General features: G+C 38.6%; 1 protein-coding gene across 5 annotated transcripts in view; it reads left to right on the plus strand.

Annotated features, from left to right (window-relative positions):
• The window catches only part of LPP (LIM domain containing preferred translocation partner in lipoma), a 636,317-nt gene that overhangs the window by 388,924 nt on the left and 225,985 nt on the right, over positions 1-21,408 (plus strand). For all 5 annotated transcript variants that reach the window (XM_084871808.1, XM_084871812.1, XM_084871810.1 and 2 more), the window contains one exon: positions 1,017-1,706. In XM_084871808.1, coding sequence (XP_084727934.1) covers positions 1,017-1,706 — 690 coding nt within the window. The remainder of the gene's footprint in view (positions 1-1,016; positions 1,707-21,408) is intronic.

Raw genomic sequence — 21,408 nt, forward strand, 5'->3', positions numbered from 1 at the left:
AAGTTTTGGGGTAATTTGATGAAGATCACATTGTTCAATATATTTTCTTTTGTTGTTAGTGTTTTTTGTGTTATACATATTTAATAAAAACAAAAACATTGTCAAATCTAATGTAATGAAGCTACCCCTCTATATTTTCTTTTAAGAATATGATAGTTTGCACGTTATGTTTAGTGCTAAAATTTTAGATTAACTTTTGTATATGGTATAAAGTAAGGATCCAGTTTCATCCTTTTGCATGTGTATAGCCAATTGTTTCCACAATATTTATTAAAGGGACTATTTTCTTCCCATTTTATGGTCTTGGCACTTTTGTAAAAAATAAATTTAACATGCATTCAAACGTTTATTTCTGGATTCTCTATTCTATTTCATTGGTTTATATATCTGTCTTTATGCTACTACCACACTATTTTGATTATTAAAATTTTATAATAAGTTTTGATATTGGGCAGTTTGAAATCTTCAATTTTGTTTTCATTTGTCAAGAGTTCTTGTGATTGCATATGAATTTTAGGATGGTTTTTTTATTTTTTGCAAAATAGGCACCCTTGGGATTTTAAAAAGTATTTATAGCAATAAATCTGTAGACCACTCTAGGAAGTATTAGCATTTTAACTATATTGAAGTTTTTCAACTCATGATCTCAGGTGGCTTTCTATTTATCTGTGTCTTCTTTAATTTATTTAAGCAACATTTTGTACTTTTCAATATAAAATTACATCTTTTACTTCTTTGGTTAAGTTTATTCCTAAGTATTTTTATCTTGATGTTATTGTAAATGAAATTGTTTCCTTGACTTCTTTTACGGATTTTCCATTGGTAGTTCACAAAAATGCAGCTGATTTTATGTTAGTCTCTAAACTCTTAGAAGTTAAGAGCCATGCTGTATTTGTATTCTGTGCAGTTAATACAAAAATAATAATTGGAAGTTTTTAATATATATATTTTTTAAATTTTCCATTGGCAATAATGTCTGTTGTTGTTTTTCTTTTTTTCTTTCTCTCCCTTTTCAGGGCTCTGCCAGTACAACAGCCTCTCCTCCAGTCTCCACCCCTGTCACTGGACATAAGAGAATGGTCATACCAAACCAACCTCCTCTAACAGCAACCAAAAAGTCTACATTGAAACCGCAGCCTGCACCTCAGGGTGGGCCCATCCCTGTGGCTCCAATAGGGACACTAAAACCCCAGCCACAGCCAGTTCCAGCCTCATACACTACAGCATCCACCCCTTCAAGGCCTACCTTCAACGTGCAGGTGAAATCAGCCCAGCCCAGCTCTCATTACATGGCTGCCCCTTCACCAGGACAATTTTACGGCCCAGGGTCAGGGCACCAGGGCTATAACCTTCAATCAGTTCCTGTTTCTGGTCAAGGTCCACCTCCTCCAACACGGGGAGGCATGGATTATACATATAACCCACCCCCAGGCCTTCAACCTGAGTCTGGATATGGGTATGGCCCTAACCAAGGGCACTATTATGAAGCCTATAGCCCAGCAGGGCCTGTGTATGGGGGCAAAAATGACTCTGATCCTGCCTATGGACAACAAGGTCACCCCAATACCTGGAAACGGGAACAAGGATACACTCCCTCTGGGACAGGAAACCAGCATCCTACTGGCATGTATCCAGTTGCTGGTCCCAAGAAGACCTATATCACAGATCCTGTTCCAGCCCCCTGTGCACCACCACTGCAGCCAAAGGTAAGATACTCATTGACATACTGACAGAAATAAAGGGCCGCCTATGTTAGCCAGCCTTTCCCAGAAAGCAGAGTCTAAGGCAAAAAATGTATGTGGTCTTTTAATTTCATTTGAAACTACAATAGTTAGAAGCTGAATGGAATTTTTGGGCAACTTAGGTTGAAGGACTATCTATATATCTATATATTGGTTCAACATTGGAACCAATCCAGTAGTGCAGGAAAAGAATCAACACCCAGTGCATGGCCTGGATCTAAGATGCTGGGTCCAAGAGTGAAGTAGGAGAAGCATGAGTGAAGTAGAAAAAGAAGGAGATCCTAGTGGGGATATGGGTTTATGTTACCAAAATGACTCTTGTTTAGTACCTATTGCATCTACTTTTTCAATCTTGAAAAATCATCTTCCAAAAGATCATATGAACTCTATCAACTCAGGGTAATCTTTTTATGGTGGCAAAAGGGGAAAATAATTTATCTACTAGCTCTTGTCTCCTCTTGAACCAAGCTTCTCTGTGAGTCAGAAACTTCCTCATACTTAGACATCATTTAAGTGGCACCAAACAAATATATAGCACCCCATGTATTAAAGGGACAGGGCATCAACAGGTCTGGAGGTGAGGAGTATACAGGGTAAACATGAGGTAAGCTGCTGTCAGGTTGGGTTTATGAAACCTTGGTCAGAACTCAAGCAATGTTGGTACCAAAGTGGCTGCTAAGACACAACAAGTGGTCAACAGCCCAGGAGACAGGTGAGCCAAGGGGATCTAAGGTAATGCAGACACCTTGTCTAATTTCCTTTGGGAAGAGGTTGCTGCAGTATAATGGCACTTGTTTATCACCACTTGTCTATCCACATTACAGATCCTGCAAGAAGAATCTTACTCTCTAGCCTTTAACTCTATTAGGCAATTAAAAGAATATATTTATGACAGTTATTTTTCCATTGTTTTATTTACTTGCAAGCATGTATGTCTTTTAAGTAAACATATTAAATTCCTTTGAATAGGTAAGGTATGATGTTACATATACCTACTCACATACAATTTTGATTTTCCAAGATTACCTGAACCAGCATGATGGTATGTCCTTTTACCTTTACTAGAGGAACCAAGGAGAATTACAATACTTGGAAGAAGTGAGATGGAGAAATCAAGCTAGCTTTTAGCTATTTGGTTGGAACAGCAGCTTTTTTCCTTTCATTAACAGCTGTGAGAAATCAGAAATAGTTAGAAGTTGAATGGTAATTTGGGGGCAATTTAGGTTGAAGGACTATCTATATATTTTTAATCCTTAACACATTTTGCATTGTCACTTTACAGACATATTCATTCGCATTTCAACATTATAGCAGAAGTGTCAGGTCCTTGTTCTCCCAAGAGTGTGTTATTAAACCACTATTTTCAAATGAAAGTATGTGCTCTTCTAATGGTACTCCAAAATAAATTCTAGGCTCCTTAGAAGAAAAGAACCCTTCTCCAAAAGTGCATCCTTTATATGAATACTCTACATGAAAGTGGTCCAGCCATGATCATTTTCCAACTTAAAGTTTTCTAGTTTAAATTTTAAGTGTTTTGCTCTTGGAAAAAATTTTTCCTCCTAAAATCCCTGTATGAAAATTCATGTTAGTAAGTTTGTTTGTATGCTTGGTTTTTAAATAAAGTTTGTCCAAAATAGCCAACCTAGATAGCCTTGCCTTTTGTTAGCATTACAGTATATTGACATTAGTCCTTCCTGGTCCCCAGAGCAAGCAGGCCAGAAAACAATTGCATTATTCAACTTTATCTCACATTAGTGCAACTGCAATAAATTCCCCTATGGGAGAGTAAATGTTTAGTTGGGATCATTGACACTAAACTTTAAGCACAAAGTAGCATAAATGCAGTTTTGTCTCCATCCAAAGCAACCTGACTTCAGATGACTGAGTGATGGTCTTAATGGAAAGTGATAGGCCCAAAGTTGTTTTAGGATCCTATCACCCTCACCTGGGGAAAGCAGACTTGAGACAGAAAAAACATATGTCTAGCTGGAGGGAATAATCTTGTGAGAAGTGGTAAGCTAGTCTTTGAGTTTCCTGTTTTCCCATCATGTCCCTGGGCACTATGGAAAGCCCTTCTTCATTCAGCATTGGAACCAATCCAGTGGTGCAAGAAAAGAATCAACACCCAGTGCATGGCCTGGATCTAAGATGCTGGGTCCAACCACATCACTATCATTTGGACTTGGTCAATCTACTCAGGGTGATGGAATGAACTTTCATTAACCACTCACCAGAAAGCATGCAAACTTATTTTCTTTCTTTTTGTAATTATTCAGAATAATCTATTATGGTTTCTGGATATCAGTGAATCCCATGTCATTTAATTTTTTTTGTTTAAATATTTGTTTTTCAACAGTGTCATGTGTTTGAACATTACATTGTGCATTTTAAAAATGTGAAATCAAATCATGTACTTTTCTCTGTGATTATTAAGGAGAGTGGTTAGAGGTTGATATTTAGCCATCTGTCTATGTTTGGGGCTAGAAGAAGGAGGCTGATGAGGCGACAAATATATTCTGTGTTGTGGGGGCACTAGTGACAGAGGGGATGGGCTCTTTCACAGTTAGTCTTTGAGCAGAACACTGCTCCTATTCAATGGCACCTGTGCACAGAAGACCTTATTGTCCTGGTATTGACTCTGCTTAGCTTAGTTTTGTGACTACTGGCTGGAAAAATGAGCACCCACGTCTAACCCCAGTTCCTCCTGTGACATTCCTCTTTCAGCTTGAGGAAAGCCTCTAGACCTCTTTATGTCACACTTCTATCCTAGGTAATGTGGAACATAATCTTCTCTAATTAATGAATTAATGATGGAGAGGGCTTGGAAATTTCCAAAGACTGAATAATTGCTAGGTGAGGACTGTTCACTTTTCACTGGCTTTTTTTCTTTTTTCTTTTCTTTTCAATTTTTCCTTACTGATGGAAAACTTACCTTCATGCCTTACAACAATGATCTTTTGTTATGTTGAGACAATTCTGAGGAACTTGGCCTTTAACTCATTAAGGTGTTTTTTGTTTTTTTTTTAAATTAAAGAAATAAATCCCTGTACTTGAGATGAGCTGCTTTAATTTTCCTACATCTTGGAGCAATTTAAAAGAAGAGGAAAAGGAGGCTAAGGAAAAAGGCAAGAAGAAGAGAAAAAAAAAAAGACAAAAATGAAAAAGAGAATGAAGAAAAGGAGACATAATCATAAACTGCGAGACTTGAGGAATCATGATTAGATTTGTATTCCTGTGTGCGGAGCAGTGAATTTGCATACCACAGTAGACCATAATGTGTTTCCTGCACCATCTGAGCTGAGTTCCTTGAAAAATATTGTTATAAGCAAGGCTTTATAAGGCAGAAATGTTCCATTCTTACTGACAATCCTCTTAAAGAAATAGAGGAAACTTTTCTCTTTGCTCTTTTACTAGTATAAAAGCTAATATCTGCGTATTGTTGTGTGGTCCATGGGATTCTTGTCCTATGCATTATCTTCACATTCCTGGGATGGGTGTTTTCTCTGATATTCAGAAGGTGAGTTAGATGGAAGTCCCAGAGCCAGGAACCAAGGCCAGTCATCACTCTTAGATCCAAAGTGGCAGGGCAGCTCTAGCACCCACTTTTTTGTCTTAAACCTCATCTGTGGTGGCCAATGGTCAGGTAAAAAGACAGCAATCTGCCCCTTACTGTGTGAAAGGCACTGATGCTATACACCCCAGAAAAGTCTAGAGGTCCATCTAATGTGGGGATTAGGTTAACTTCTGAAATCATCTATTATTAATATGTCCTTGAAAAATCTTTCAGGAAGGTGAGACCTTGGAGAACAACAAACTACCTTTCAGTAAACCTAACAAAGTTGTTGTTAGCTCTTTCAGGCTTAAAACAGATCACTGCTCTTCGTTTTCTTGTTGAAACAGGAGATTTTCATAGGTCAGAGATGAATGTCCAGGTAATGAAATGCCCAGGATCTGTGTTGAAGAATCCCTAAACCTGTAATTTGTTAAGATTAAGAAAATCTTTTTGAGAATGTTGATATAGTAGCATTTCAGATATTCAAGGAATATTAAAGTGTTTAACTGTGTGTGTATGTAGGACTTACACCAGAGGCCTGGTGCATGGATTTGTGCAACAGTGAGATACCTTGGCCTGGTCTGTGGAATCCGGCTGAAACCAGCTTTCCAACATCCCCTGAGTGGTCCCAGATTATGAGAAGGTGCAGGCCAGGCTGAGGGACCCCACCAGTTCATGATCAGGGCTGGGGAGGGACCAAGAGGAGGCCTATCTCACCCAATCTCAGTTGGCCAGACCCCTGTAGCAAACTAATCTACAGGTCAGAGTGTCTACCCCTGGTGGTCAATGCTGTCATAGCGACTGGTTGAATGGTCAGTCATTTAGTATATTAGGCTTTTATTATATGGGATATAATATATTGCAAAAGAATTGGTGGTATTTTGAAGAGAACTATCTTTATGTTAATTTATGTGCTAAATCTCTCAGTTTTGGGATTAGAGAAAGAAAAAAGGAAGAGATATAAGGACAAGGAGAAGGATGAATATGAATATATGCCTCAGGGTAATTGACAGTACCTGTACTAGTGTGCAGATGATAATGCTTGAGGAAGCTGGTGACAGTAATATTAATAATTACTTTCATGCAGATCTTCTTGGTTTCCATAGTGCTTTGTGAACCTCACAAAATCCATGTGCATTTAACACAGATGTTTCTGTCTATCTTGTGCTGATGAGTGTTCAAAAGCTCAGTGATGAGAGTCACTGAACTAAGATCATATTTCTAGTTTATGGAAGAGCCACAACTCTAAACCAGGTCTTCTGAAAGTTGTCCTCATGCTTCCCCCCTGGAAAACCATGGATCCGGGCATCACTTACCACGGCCCACATCACAAGCAGACATTTAAGTGGTCTCTGGTATTGCCGTGCAATGCCATGAGATCAACAGTTGGAGGGGAAGCACCCATTAAATCCCTGTCAGGCACCCAGGCTTGAGGCCTCGGGGCTATGCTTCCTCTTCCTCATCATCCATGTACAATTTGTTCCAAGGTTCTTTCTAATTTCACAATATCTCAAATCTATTTTCTTATCTAAATCCCCCTGTGGCTGTCCTAGTTCAGTTCTCATTTCTCACCTGCACTGTTGAAATGTCTTCTTAATGGATATATCCACTTCTGATCTCTACTCATTCTACAAAAGCTACCAGATTAATATTTCTATAGCACAGCTCTGCCTTGGTCATTAATTGGCATTTTAAATTTTTTTTAGAAGTTCCTAGCCACTTGCTGAATAACTTCACACCCCAGCCTGGATTTCTGGTTTTATCTTACTTTTTTTTTTTTTTTTTTTTTTTTTTTTTTTTTTTTTTAACTATCTGGACTTCCAGCTAAGAATTTATATTCCTAGTTTCTCATCTCTAATTTTGGTCATGGAGCTCTTCGTGGAATACCTCCCCAGAGCTCCTCAAAATAAATAATATTTGCACATTCAATTGTGATCCAGTAAGACCAAACTAAAGGAGGGGGACTAAAAAATCTAAATAATAGATAAGACTATTAAGTACTTTAAAGCTGTATGGATTACATTTTTTTTTTTTAATCTATCACTCTGTCCTGCCAGGCACTAATGAAACAATTGTCAGGGTGCTGGTTGTGGCCAGTGGGCTGTGGAATGGAGCTAAGCAGAATGTCAAAGAAATAGAGTTTAACTCATCACCTGAACCTCTGAGAGGAAAGTACTACTGAGCTGTGAGAGATGCAGGGCAAGCTAAAGACCTCCTCAGAGCCAAAGTACTGCATCAGCACAATGACTCCCAGTGAGAAGGAAGGACTTGTAGCAAAACCAACAATGATTTTTTTTCTCCCCCTAAGAGTGATATAATTTCACCCAAAATGTGAACTGCTGCTAAATGCCTGGAGTAACATTGTTTTGTATAATTGTATGTATAATTTGCAATGTCTATGAAGATCTGGACAGAAAAGGGGAAGGGAAAATATAATGTTAAACGATGCTGTAAAATTGCCAAAACTGGTTTGGCTCAGTGGATAGAGCATCAGCCTGCGGACTGAAGGTCTCAGGTTCAATTCCTGTCAAAGGCATGTACCTTGGTTGCAGGCACATCCCCAGTAGGGAGTGTGCAGGAGGCAGCTGATTGATGCTTCTCTCTTATCAATGTTTCTAACTCTCTATCCCTCCCCTTCCTCTCTGTAAAAAATCAATAAAATATATAATATATAAAAAAGATGTTGTAAAATCCAGCCCATTTATATCCAAAGTTTACAGTCAAGCAAAATGAATGTTCCATTTCTAATTAAATTTGCCATTGATTCCAAATGAGCCTGTACTGTGAGAAGATTATATAAATTAATAAATGCCTAAAACTGTCATTCTTGAAAGCTTTGAGTAGAACATTTAGTTGCATTCCTAATGAGTGAGCATAAGCCAAGTTTATTTGGAAATCCCTATTTGGAGAGCCATGGAAGTGTGAACTTCATCACGTGAAAAGCTCAGGACTGTTCAGCCTTCTGTGGTAGTTCTATGAGTCCTAGTACCAGGCTATTAATAGGGAGTCAATTACATGTGTGCTGGTGCTGCTTTCTTTCTATCTATCTTTCTTTCTTTCTTTCTTTCTTTCTTTCTTTTTTTTTTAATAACTGCATGGAACATAATTAAAAAGACCCCCCTTTTTTACTTAGAGATTATCAGGTGAAGAAGTTATTAGTTTCCATTTTATATAATCTTTTTTCAATGTTTATATCCACAATCAATGATAACTTTCACTATTAAAAACAGATGTTTGTTTTTCTATTTTGAGTGGTAACCTTTTGTAAAGTAAAAAACAAGGCCTAGAAATTAAAACACAATTTCCCAAAAGTCTTCTGGAACCTAATAATTACCTCAATAAATTTGTTCAGTTATGGGGCATTCATAAAATTTAGGTGGTCAGAGATGTGTTACCATTGGTTTTCTAAGGAACAGTTTTGTCCACTCACAGGAAATGAAGACCTAGAGAATGACTGTCCAAAGTTTCCCAGCAGAAGTAGTACTCTAATATAATTTTCTGAATTTAGTAGGTTGAGGATGATTCATTGTCTATATTGATAGTGGGTTTTTTTTTTAATTTCCTTACTGATTAAGGTATTACATATGTGTCCTTATTCCTCCATTATTCCCTACCCCCCATTCATGCCCCCATGCCCCTTTTGTCTGTGTCCATTGATTAGGCTTATATGCATGCATATAAGTCTTTTGGTTGATCTCTCCTCGTTATCCCCACCATCATTGCCCTTTATAAAAGAACAGTGAACATTTTAATGCAATACATTTTCTTTTTTTATTCTTTATTGATTAAGGTATTATATATGTGTCCTTATCTCCCCATTGCCCCCCAACCCCCAGTCATGCCCTCACCCCCCATTATTTGTGTCCATTAGTTAGGCTTATATGCATGCATACATATAAGTCCTTTGATTGATCTCTCTCCATTACCCCGACCCTCCCCTACCTTCCCTCTGAGGTTTGAAGGTCTGATGGATGCTTCTCTGCCTCTGGATCTGTTTTTGTTCATCAGTTTATGTAGTTCATTATATTCCATAAATGAGTGAGATCATGTGATATTTATCTTTCTCTGACTGGCTTATTTCACTTACCATAATGCTCTCCAGTTCCATCCATGCTGTTGCAAATGGTAAGAATTCCTTCTTTTTTTTTTTTTTTTTTTTTTTTACCACAACATAGTATTTCATTGTGTAGATGTACACAGTTTTTTAATCCACTCATCTGCTGATGGGCACTTAGACTGTTTCCAAATCTTAGCTATGGTGAATTGTGCCACTATGAACATATGGGTGCATATATCCTTTTTGATTGGTGTTTCTACTTTCTTGGGATGTATTCCTAAAAGTGGGATCTCTGGGTCAAATGGGAGTTTCAATTTTACTTTTTTTGAGGAAAATCCATATTGTTCTCCACAGTGATTTTACCCAGTGTGTGTATGCTGTGTCCTGATCTTTCTCTCCTTATCTTATAGAAACATCAGTCATTAGCTTATGCCCAACCTAATGAACCCATTTTAACTTAATTGTCTCTTTAAGGACCTATATTTACATATAGTCACCTTCTGAGATAATGAAAATTAGTGCTTCAAAATACAAATCATGGGAGATGACATAATTCATCCTATAACAACTAAGAAAATTGATATTCCAAATGAGAAAAGCAAATGCAGCTCATTTTATTTTACTTTTTAAAACTGACTGAGGGAGAGAAACATCAATTTGTTGTTCCACTAATTTATTCATTCATTGGTTGATTCTTGTATGTGCCCTGACTGGAGATCGAACCCTACAACCTTAGCATATTGGCATGATGCCTTAACTTAGGGTGTACCTGACCAGGGACAAAACACATTTTATTTATTTTTATTTTTATTTTTAAAAATATATTTTATTGATTTTTTAAAGAGAGGAAGAGAGAGGGATAGAGAGTTAGAAACATCGATGAGAGAGAATCATCAATCGGCTGCCTCTTTCACACCCCCTACTGGGTATGTGCCCTCAACCAAGGTACATGCACTTGACCAGAATCTAACCTGGGAACTTTCAGTCCCCAGGCCAATACTCTATCCACTGAGCCAAACCGGTTTGGGCACCAACACACATTTTAAATGTACTATTATTGAAGGTTTAAAAAATGTATTTGATCTGCACAATATTTTATTGTTAACTGTAAAACTTAAGATGGTTATCAAATTTAGGAAAATTATTCACATTTATTTGTAAGCTATTACAAAAATATGTGAGCTATTGGTAAATTCTATTTTGTGAAATTTGCTTTAAAAATAAAATCAAGCCGTCGCCAGTTTGACTTAGTAGATAGGGCATAGGTCTGTAAACTAAAGAGTCCTAGGTTCAATTCCTGAATTCCTGTCAAGGGCACATACCTGGGTTTTGGGCTCAATCCCTTGGAGGGAGTGTGTAGGTGGTAGCTGATCAATGGGTCTCTTTCATCGTTGATGTTTTCTATCTCTCTCACCCTCTCCTCTCTCCTCCTCTCTGAAATCTTATAATACACTAAAATATATTAAGAATAATAAAATATATTTAAACAAAGAAAAACAAGTCAATAGTGCGTTTTTAATTTCTTCTAGTACATAGTTTAGCACTAGTGCATAATTCCTGCTAAGAGAAAACATCTTTTGTGTATATACTCCTATACATTTTGTAATTAGTAGACTGTTCAAATGACTTAGCTTCTGACTTCATACACTTCACACCTGCTCTCTCCTCCACCAGCAAAATCCATATTCTTTGTGTTGTGGGACATATTCAAGTCATAGGACTTCTGGCTCCACCCCTCTGATTCCCAGAGCTAGGAGGGTGGTGGGTCCAGGGGCATTTCTAGAAAATCATTCCCACACAATGACAACTGCTAATGGCTTATGCATATGCCATAGTGATCACAAACCTTTTAAATGTAGTATACCTCTGTACTCAACTAAATGTATCTTTGACTGAACTCCCCCTAACCAAACCCCAAATCCCTATGAACATTCCCATACTGCTTCAGGATTATGTGACAGAGCAGTCAGAGTGGCAAGAGAGAGCAGTGAATACATGCCTGGGCCCCATCCAGGACCTAAGAAGGGGTATAGCAAGTGGAGAGCCCTGAAGCTTCATTGTCAATCTATATTTGAGTTATTCTGCTACTCTGGTTACTTGTTAGGGAAGAGTTATTCCCCACTTTTTTCCTCTGCCCTTCCTTCCCTCTCTCTTTCCCACACATTTATTTGGTGCACACCATATTTTAGTATCTACATTTGGAGGGATTAGACACATACAGAGTCTATATAGCAAGGATGTTAAGTTTGGGGTAGCCAAAGTTGTTAAAGATACAGTCTACTAGCTATCCAGATGATTCAGGGGTCACATTCAACTAAGTTATTGGGAAAGCTTTATGAGGAAGTGGCATTTGATCTGTCCTAACCAAAGGTAGGATTGCGATTGGTGATACTAGGAAAAGGGAAGACATTCCAGAGATCTGATGTTGCATAAGGCTATCTTCTTTAAAATGACATTTTTTGCACCTATGACATTTAAAGTTTTATTTGGTTTCATAGTCAAGACAAATGAACTCAAGGAAATCCCTGATTTGGTGGCCACATCATTGCTTTTGAGAAATATCCTTTAGAGTTTGATGCCTCTTTTCAGCTTAAGATTCCAATCATCTGATCATATCTTTGTTCTGGGATTCCATAAGTAGTTCAGTGACAACATCTGATGGATTTAAGCTAGTAGTTTCATCCACTTCACCAGAAATAGACTTCAGACAACCTTTTCACTAGGATATCATGTTTCAATATGTGAACCACCAGACAACTGGCCTTTATATTTCAATGATATTTGATGGCAAGGTTGATGCTCCACTTATGACTTACTCCTTTGCTCGCTCTCTCTCTGTAGTCCTGAACTTTCTAAAAAATTTAGTACTTACTTTAGTTGTCTTTGTTTTTCCCATCTCCTATTTGCTTTTTTATTTTGTTTATTCCAGTGACTCTTTTTTCTCCCCTCAAGGACAGTCTGGGTGTAACCACACTCCTGAATTTTCCTTGTCTGGGAGGGAGAAAAGTCTAGCAAAGTGCCTCTTTCATATGCAATTTGAAGCAAGTGGTTGGCCCAGAACCTCTCAGTGTGACCTGATGACAGAACCTGTAGGGATATTTGAATGTTCAATCTTTTCATGATACTATCAAGTCATATATATCTGTTGGTAAGTTTAATCTTTGTGAAAGAGGCATTTTTGTCACTGATTTCCAGCTTTGTGAAATGTATGAGGGCAAAGAATTGTGTAGTAAAATACAGAATGTCTTCATGATTTGTAGGACACAGGCACCAGCTAATCTAAACAGAAGCCAATGCCTTCCCTTAACTGTTGAAATACAATTATTTGCATAGTGCACATGTTCAGTATATACTGGTTTTCCTGTGGATTCCATAATGTTCTTACTGTAATTTGAGGACTAAAGGTAATGATGAATCAGTTGCTGACATACCTGGTTTTTTAAGGTTTAATACCATTAATATCCCTGTCTGGTGGGAATGACTATCTGTATACTGAGTTTTTTGGAATAATAAAAAATATATAGGAAAGACTAGATTTAAAAAAAAAACAAAAAACAGCAACACTAAATCTTCCACTTATAGTGAATAAATACACTTCTCTCCATCACATTTAGATCTTACATAATTTTCCTCCCCATAATTTTATCAAATGGCATGAGTATATTAAAATAAAATCAGGTGGGGTAAGGGAAACCTGGCAATGAAGGGATCAATCACTTTTCTGACAACTGTCAGATAATACAGTAACAATATTTAGAAGAAAATGTCAGTGCTGTAATTGAAAAAATATAAATATATATCATTCATATAGCAATTCTTCAAACTATCACAGGTCTACCTTTGATGCCTCATCAATATGTTATATACTATAATAGACTGCTCTTCCTTTTTACTCTTTTGCTTTTGGTCATGAGAATTAATTTAGAGGCTTTTAACTTTTGGATTTCAATTTTTGTTTTGTACTAGTCATGGCTTGTTCTGTCTCCCATAGAACTCTCAGATCGACAGCATAGCTGGATGAGACCTGAATTGATTGCACTACCTGCTTCAGTCAGTTTGCACATGGTTTATATTAGGGGGATCTACAAAAGGCCAAATGAAAATGTTCCATGTTAAGTGTAGTTACATAAGCCTTAATAAAAAGAAAATACTAGGAAGCACTTAGTGCCTCAGATACTGGAACCAAAGAATTTGTCCTTTCATTCCTTATCTCAGACATTCAAGTGGCCATCCTGATGTTTATTTGGCTACACTAAACCTTAGAATGGAGAGGGGTTTATATAACATATAGTTCAAGCCCTATTAATTTAATTTGTTCCTCAAATATTGCTTAGGCACATACCACATGCCAGACCCTGTGCTAGGTATTGCATATTCCAAGATGGAAAATAACCCCATACTCACAAAGATATCAGGAGGGAAGAAATAGGTGAAGAAACTAAGGCTGAGGGGATTTGTAAAAGTTCTTATATGCATAGTATAAGGATTAGTAAAATGTATCCTGCACACCATTTATTTCTGCTTCTCCTTGACCACCTTATCTCCCTAATCCAGAACATAGCACAGAATTTACAGCACAAGACTAAAATAATTCTGTTCCTTGTTACAAACTTCATGGATACCATGTTGAACTTTTTTTTAAAGTAATTTCTTTATTGATTAAGGTATCACATATTTGTCCTCAGCCCCCCATTCCAATCCCCCCCCTATTCATGCCCCCACACCCTTATTGTCCTTGACCACTGGTTAGGCTCTTATGTATGCACATAAGTCCTCTGGTTGATCTCTCCCTTTTATCTCCACCCTCCCTTTGAGGTCCAACAGTTTGACCCATGGCTCCTTATCTCTGGGTCTGTTCTTGTTCATCAGTCTATGTTGTTCACCATTTCCCCTAGATGAGTGAGATCCTACTAGAAATATACTTATAAGAATCAATGATACAAGCAATAATCGTTATGCTGAAAAGCATATGAATCAGTCTGTAGTGAGCTTCTTCCTGGGCCACTAGTTCTTTTGAGACCAAATTTCCCAGGACCAAACCAGAGAGGGTTGGACTTGCATTATCACCATTTGCCCACCATCCAGAACTGAAATATCATTGCTGACATGTACACATAAGGAACTGTTTGCCATGTTGAACTTTTATGCTTAAAATATATATTTTGTGTCCAATATTAATTCCATAGACATCTGTAAGAGAAAAAATAGATTTCTAACTTATCTGCCCACTCAGAAGCCTCTGATCATACATCCTGGGTTATTAGACAGGTTCTCTTTCGTGATCATGCTTCTTGGGGCATGAAAGGGAGAGGGGGCTGTTCAGGAAGTCTGCAATTGCATCAAGACAAACTCAGAGTTTGAATGTATTTCTAAAACTATTTCATTTGAGTTTATAAGCATAAATCTCCCAAAACAGCTTGTTCTCAAGAGGTTACTAATACACTTAGTTCTAGTCACCCCAGAAATATGGTTGAACAGGCACTGTAAGATTAGTATGGCATGCTCAGAGAGGGTGCTCTGAACCATGTGGGAGCTGAACATTTGCTTAAGAGGAAATGCAGACAACACTGGTTAAATCTCTAGGGAGTTCCATTCCACGTGAGTTGGGGAACTGCCTCAATAAATCAACATCCTATGTATTGTTTCTGACATGCTCGGATCTAGAAATCTGTCTTCTTGTGATGTAAAGCAATGGGGAATGAAGAGATGCCCTGAAGTATGGAAGAATGATGTGTATTTGAGTTGAAATAATGAAGATTTATTATATAACTTAAATTCTATTAAATGTCCCTATGAATGCTCAATGGATGTTTGTTAAGTGAGTTTTAATACCTGATTTGAGTTCAGTGTTGAAGGGATTTTAGTGACCATGCTGTTGAAACATGAAGTGGTAGGGGACACAGAATAGAGAACCAGGCCAGTCTGAGAATGCTGGGCTCTCACTCCAGTTTATAATCCATAAGTGATTGTAGACAAGTCAGTTATCTATTTTTTTCCCTCAGTTTTATAAAACAGGAGATTGGACTACTTTATTTTTTTTTAAAAAAAGACCCTAGATCTGGCTAGTGTGGCTCAGTTGGTTGAGCCCTGTCTCATGAATCAGGAAGCCAGGGCTCAATTCCCAGTCAGGGCATATGCCTGGGCTTCAGACTCAATCCCCAGTAAGAGAGTGTGCAGGAGGCAGTTGATCACTGTTTCTCTATCTTTGATGTTTCTATCTCTCTCTCCTCTCTCTGAAATCAATAATAAAAATATATATATTTTAAAAAAATCTATACCAATCAGTGAGAAATATGGTAATTGACCACCACTCCATGATGTCCACAGCCAATCAGGAGGGAATGTGCAAATTAGTGGGACAAAAATGGCAGCAGACCCAGCGGGAGTAGGCAGGAGGTTTGGGTCAACACGGCGACTAAGGAAACCAAGCTTCACACCCGCTTGGGCCGGCCAACTAAGGTAGGACCTGTGGGCCACTGCCAAGAATCAGGCCGTAGTGTGCAGGAGGCTTGAGTTGTCCAAGCTGGCCACTGAGGGTGGGGCCTGCAAATGGCCCTCAGCCCCTTACCCAGACTGGCCATGCCCCCATAGGGTGAGGGTCCCTGCTGGGGGGTGTGGCCAACCTGCAAACAGCCATCAGCCCCTTATTCAGGCTGGCCAGGTAAGTGGGAAACTCCCTCCATCCTGAAGAGGGTGTGGGCAGCTTGAAAATAGCCCCTAGCCCCTCACCTAGGCTGGTCATGTCCCCCCAGTGGGGATGCGCACCCCATGGGGGCCTGGCTGGCCTGAAAACTGCCCCAAACCCTCACTTAGGCCAGAACCATCCCCAGTGGGGACCCCCATGCCAATGGGGGCATGGCCAGCCTGAAAACCACCACAGACCCCTCACCCAGGCTGCCCTGCCCCCCAAGAGAATCCACATCCTTATCTGGAACACTCTTTAGGGCAAACCAGCTGGCGCCCACCTATTCACTATGTCTCTATTTATACTAATAAAAGGATAATATGCTAATAAGACTGGGAGACCTTCCAGACTTTCTGGACAAAGCCATGGTGGTGGGGCCAAAGTAGAGACAGTTAGGGGCCAAGAGGGGATGGCAGTTGTGTGTAATCAGGCCAGGATGAGACAACAGTTGGTGGGTGATCAGGCTAGTGGGGTGGGGGAGGACATTGGGGATGGTCAGCCTGGTGGGAGGGGCATTTGTGGGGTGAGTAGGCTGGCAGGGGGCAATTGGGGTTTAGCAGGCCAGTGGGGGTGCAGTTGGGGGTGAATAGGCCAACAGGCACTGTGGTTAGGGCAATCAGGCAGGCAGGCAGGCAGATGAATGGATAGGAGCCAGCAATCCCAGATTGGGAGTGTCCCACAGGGATCAGGCCTAAACCAGCAGTTGGACATCTCCCGAGGGGTCCCAGATTGGAGAGGGTGCAGGCCTGTCTGAGGGACACCCCCCATGCATGAATTTCATGAACCAGGACAATAGTAATAGAATAAAAGGCTCTAAAGAAGCTATAAAATCTACATGCATAATATTAATCAAGATTTACTATATGTATGATACATTGGAAATATTAACTGTGATATGTCAAATAATAAATTAATAGTCAGGCCTTAACTTCTTTTGGCCAAACTTCAGGTTTATAGCTCATTGTCTAGCACATTTCAGAGAACCTAGCCAGTATACAGCAAACATTTATTAGCCTCATGCTTCACCCAGTGTTTTGGTGTCTGGCCCAGATCTTTGAAATGAATGTTGAATGGTATTATTGATTCAAAACTAGATACTAAAGACATCCCACATAATTAAATTTAAAAGGTGAAAATCCAACCCATTCAATATGGCATCTCTTTTACAGCATAAGAGATTTACACAGGCACACTTCCGGTCAAAGAATTCTCATTGCCTTACCATGTATCTCTTTTGGACATCTCCAGTTTTTTACTGGAACCAGCCAGAATGACAGTAACTGGCAACAGTCTGGAGAAAAAGCTCTACTCTCCTGTCAGAGGCCAGGCTTCACGTCTATAATGGCAAAGATTATTGATAGCCAGAGATTACTTTTTTTCAACCATATCTTTCCACCCAGTAATTACTGTCCATTTGTGTTATTCCTGAGAAAACAAAGTCTAATACCATAAAGGGCTCTTTTCGCAATAGGAGAACATGCTGTTAAGATAATATGAATGCACACATTTTCTCATCCCAGTTTGTTCTAAATGAGTAATCTGCAGTTTTTTAAATGTTGCCATTCTAAAGGGAGGAGAGGGTACATTTGCAGTGGATTTTTTTAGTAGGTTAAATCTAAAGAAGTAATTAAGACTACGCATTTCTGATATGCAGGAAACAGTGTTATGCATTTCCCTTGGATGACAATAAGTAAGAGGAGATAGGAAGACTCTCAAATTGCAGTCTGTGTGACCTGTTTTTGAATAAACATCATCATATTCCAGTCAATTATCTCCAAAGTACAGTGTGTTTTCTAGTCAGACAGAGGGAGAGAGAGAGAAAGTGTGCACATGGGGGAGAGAGAGACTGTGACTTAGAAGTGGTTCAAGAAAGGACACATGCATTGGAGTGTACATTAATCTATTGTACTCAAAATGATATTATACAATTTGAAAGGGGGTTTATAAAGAGGACTACAGGTTATTTTATGTGATTTCATAAATATTGAATTACAGTCATCAGTGAAATAGACAAGCATGGCTAGGAAAATAAAATGAGGTACCTTTTGTGTTTAGCAAAGTAACAGGGCCCCTAATACCTGTTAGGAAAAACAAGTCATTAGTTATAACTATTGAAAGGAAGTGGTCTAATCGGAGCTGCAGGATAAGTACCTCATTTTATTATGGCTTTGTATGTGTTTTGCAAGACTCTGGTTCACCATTAAAATTATTTTCTATAGCAACACTGTGAAGGTTCAGAACCCAGAAGTGTAACTATTATTTGTTTTCACACCATGTTGCTCTGCTGGGAGAGTAAATAGTATTTTGAGTTTTGTTCATTTCTTTTATTCTTTTCACCTATGAAAAGATCAAAATTGTAGAGACACATTTATTGAAGAATGCTCTTTAAAGAATCTTAAGCTTGGTCAAAACAGTGTTGGCCACAATGAAGACAGGTACATTACTTTATAATCAATTGGGGTTGTTTTATTTTACTACTACTTCTTCTTCTTCTTCTTCTTCTTCTTCTTCTTCTTCTTCTTCTTCTTCTTCTTCTTCTTCTTCTTCTTCCTTTCTTTCTTTCTTTCTTTTTCTTTTTTTTTTTTTTAAATAAAATTTGCAGCAAAGACAGGTTTCAGATGGACATGAAGTACAGACACAGGCTTCTCTTAATTCCAATGAGCCAGGCAACCTCCGACAATAGCTGTAACACTTGGCCTGTTCTGATAGAAACCCCTTTCTTTCTGTGTGGTCTGGGATTTGAAACTACAGGTCTTTGATCCTTGGCCTCTCTCCTGCCTGGTTGCTGGGTGGAGTGACTCTGATTATTCATTCTTCCAAGGAGGCCTATTACCATCAGAAGAAAACCTCATCCTTCTTTTACAGCAGTTAAGCTTGATCTTTATTGGTGATACTGTGATCTACTCTTACTTTCTTATTTCTAAGCCAAAAGCATGTATATGTGTATATATATGCATATATTTTAAGTTAACAGCCTGCTTTTGGGGGAAATAGAGCATTTTCCCAACCTTAAATCCTGTAGCTTGCTACAAAACACCAACAGTGGAGTACCCTCCTTCTTACTGTGCCAACAAATCTTCACTAATTATTTATTTCTAATTTTAGACCTTGGACAATGACTCAGTGTGCCCTGGAAATACTATCACTGTAGTAATTTTCTTGTGTGGCTCGGCTTAATGTTCAAGAAATGGGTAGTTACAAGTCCAGACACTATAAAGATGGAGCTAAAAATTCTTCTAAAAATGGGATGTTTGGTTAGCGTTTAGTAGTCAACAACTTTCTTGCAGCCACACACAGTGCCAGAGTAAGAAATGGAATAAATGTCCTCATGCTGTGTTTGGTGAGGTTTCCATTCAGGAGATTAACCTTTAATGTTAAGGATTCAGGATATGTTGGTTTCATGTGTGAGGCTTGCTCTCTGGCCTTATGGTATCTTTAACTCAAGGGATTAACAATTGGGGGAAAATGTCAGATATATGGGTGATAAATGTCATAACACTGATTATAACTTCAATTAATTCACTCAACAAATGGATAACCAGCTCTTTTGAACCATGTCCTTGTTTTAAAGATCTGTTTTACATGGTTGGCTTGGTGTGTTATACAGAGAAGGAAAGGAACAGACATCCCTGCCCACATAACTTTTTGCTGGTATATTGAAGTCAACACTGGCAGATACCTTCAATACTCCGTTGGCCACCACTAGTCCTTAAACAATTCCTCATTAATATGATTTTGAGGACCAGCTGTATTTAGGTTATTGCCCTCACTCTCTTAAGAAATGTATAGCTCAAAATCAGATGTTATCTTTGCAGTGTGGGCTCACCAATGGAGTGTTCTCTCATTTTTTATTAGATGTCAGGTATCCAATAATAGGTTCTACTGTGTAGGAACCTGAAGCCCTTCTCTCTAGCATCAGTTTTTCCATGTGGTCCTTTGTAAGCGAGGGTAGATTTAGAGAAACCTGCTGAGCCCTTCTTACTTCGCTCATAGGAAAAAATATTTCCTAATTAATTTATAAAGATTTGTTAGTACATTAAAAAGAAATTTGCTGTATACTTTTTTTTTTCCTTGAGAGGATTATATGGTCCACTTTGCCCGGAATGGCAAATATTATCCCTTGAACAACAACAAAGAATAAGAAAGAAAAGGAAATCCCTGAAATTTATTTTATTTTTATTTCTTCAAATATATTTTTTATTGATTTCAGAGAGGAAGGGAGAGGGAAAGAAAGATTGAAACATCAATGATAAGAGAGAATCATTGATCAGTTGCTTCCTGCACACCCCACATTGGGAAGTGAGCATGCAACGCAGACATGTGCCCTGACTGGTATTTGAACCATGACCTCCTGCTTCATAGATCAATGCTCAACCATGCTGGCTGGTTTCTGAAATTTATTTTAAATTATCTATCTATCTATCTATCATCTATATATCTATCTAAAGATTGAATGTGAATATAAACAAGATTTTCAGGGGGAAATGTTTTAACAATTAGGGAAAGGAGTATTGAACTCAATAAAGCAGAGTTATTGTTTTTGTTTTATAAATGAGGCAAAAAGCCCATAGATGTAAGTTTGCTCATAAAGGCAGGGGATCCAAATAGGGTAGGTTACTCAGGTTAAGCTGATATGTTGTGGTGCACTACCTCAAAACCACTGTTATCTTGCTATATTAAGGTGCAGAAAGCCCCTAGAGTTCCACAGAATTGGAGCATTTTCAGATATGAAACAATCCTTAGAAATCATCTCATCTGATGGCCCCACTTGGCAGAAGAGGTCCAAAAAGTTTCTGAACTAGAAACAAAACACACATTCTCTTTACATCCTATTATGCTGGGGGTTAGATGCATAAACCCAGGAAATCACCAGGAAACTATAAAAGAACCAAATATAGGCTTTGGAATCATTGTGACCTCAGTGCAAATCTCATTTTCATTCCTTGGGTATTTCTGTCTAGCAAGTTGCTTCCTCTCTCTGAGCTTCACTGTGAATAAAATGTGCCAAGCAGCATGTTGGCTTTTATTAAGCAAGATAACAAACAGTGTCTGCCTTATTGCATGGTCCCTAACGAAGGCTCCTGTACTATGTACTTACTTCCTTTTGTTTGCTCATGCCTCCTCTTATGCTATTGGGACTGCTGTTTTGAACTCTTCACTTCTACTCTGGACTTTCCTGTGTAACCACCTGGAGAGAAGCATAGTATGCCTCTACATCCCCAACCCCCGCCATGATGGCTCAGGCCCTGTACTGTGCAGGACACTGTCTTTCTTGGGATGCTAGCACCCTGCTTCTTGTAATAGGAGACCTGGCCTGATCTAAATAAAGGGCAGAGCATGATTAAAAGTGATTGGGAGATAGGGCTTCATG

Source organism: Pipistrellus hanaki, assembly GCF_964339955.1.
Source record: "Pipistrellus hanaki genome assembly, chromosome: 2".
In the NCBI taxonomy this organism is placed as follows: domain Eukaryota; kingdom Metazoa; phylum Chordata; class Mammalia; order Chiroptera; family Vespertilionidae; genus Pipistrellus; species Pipistrellus hanaki.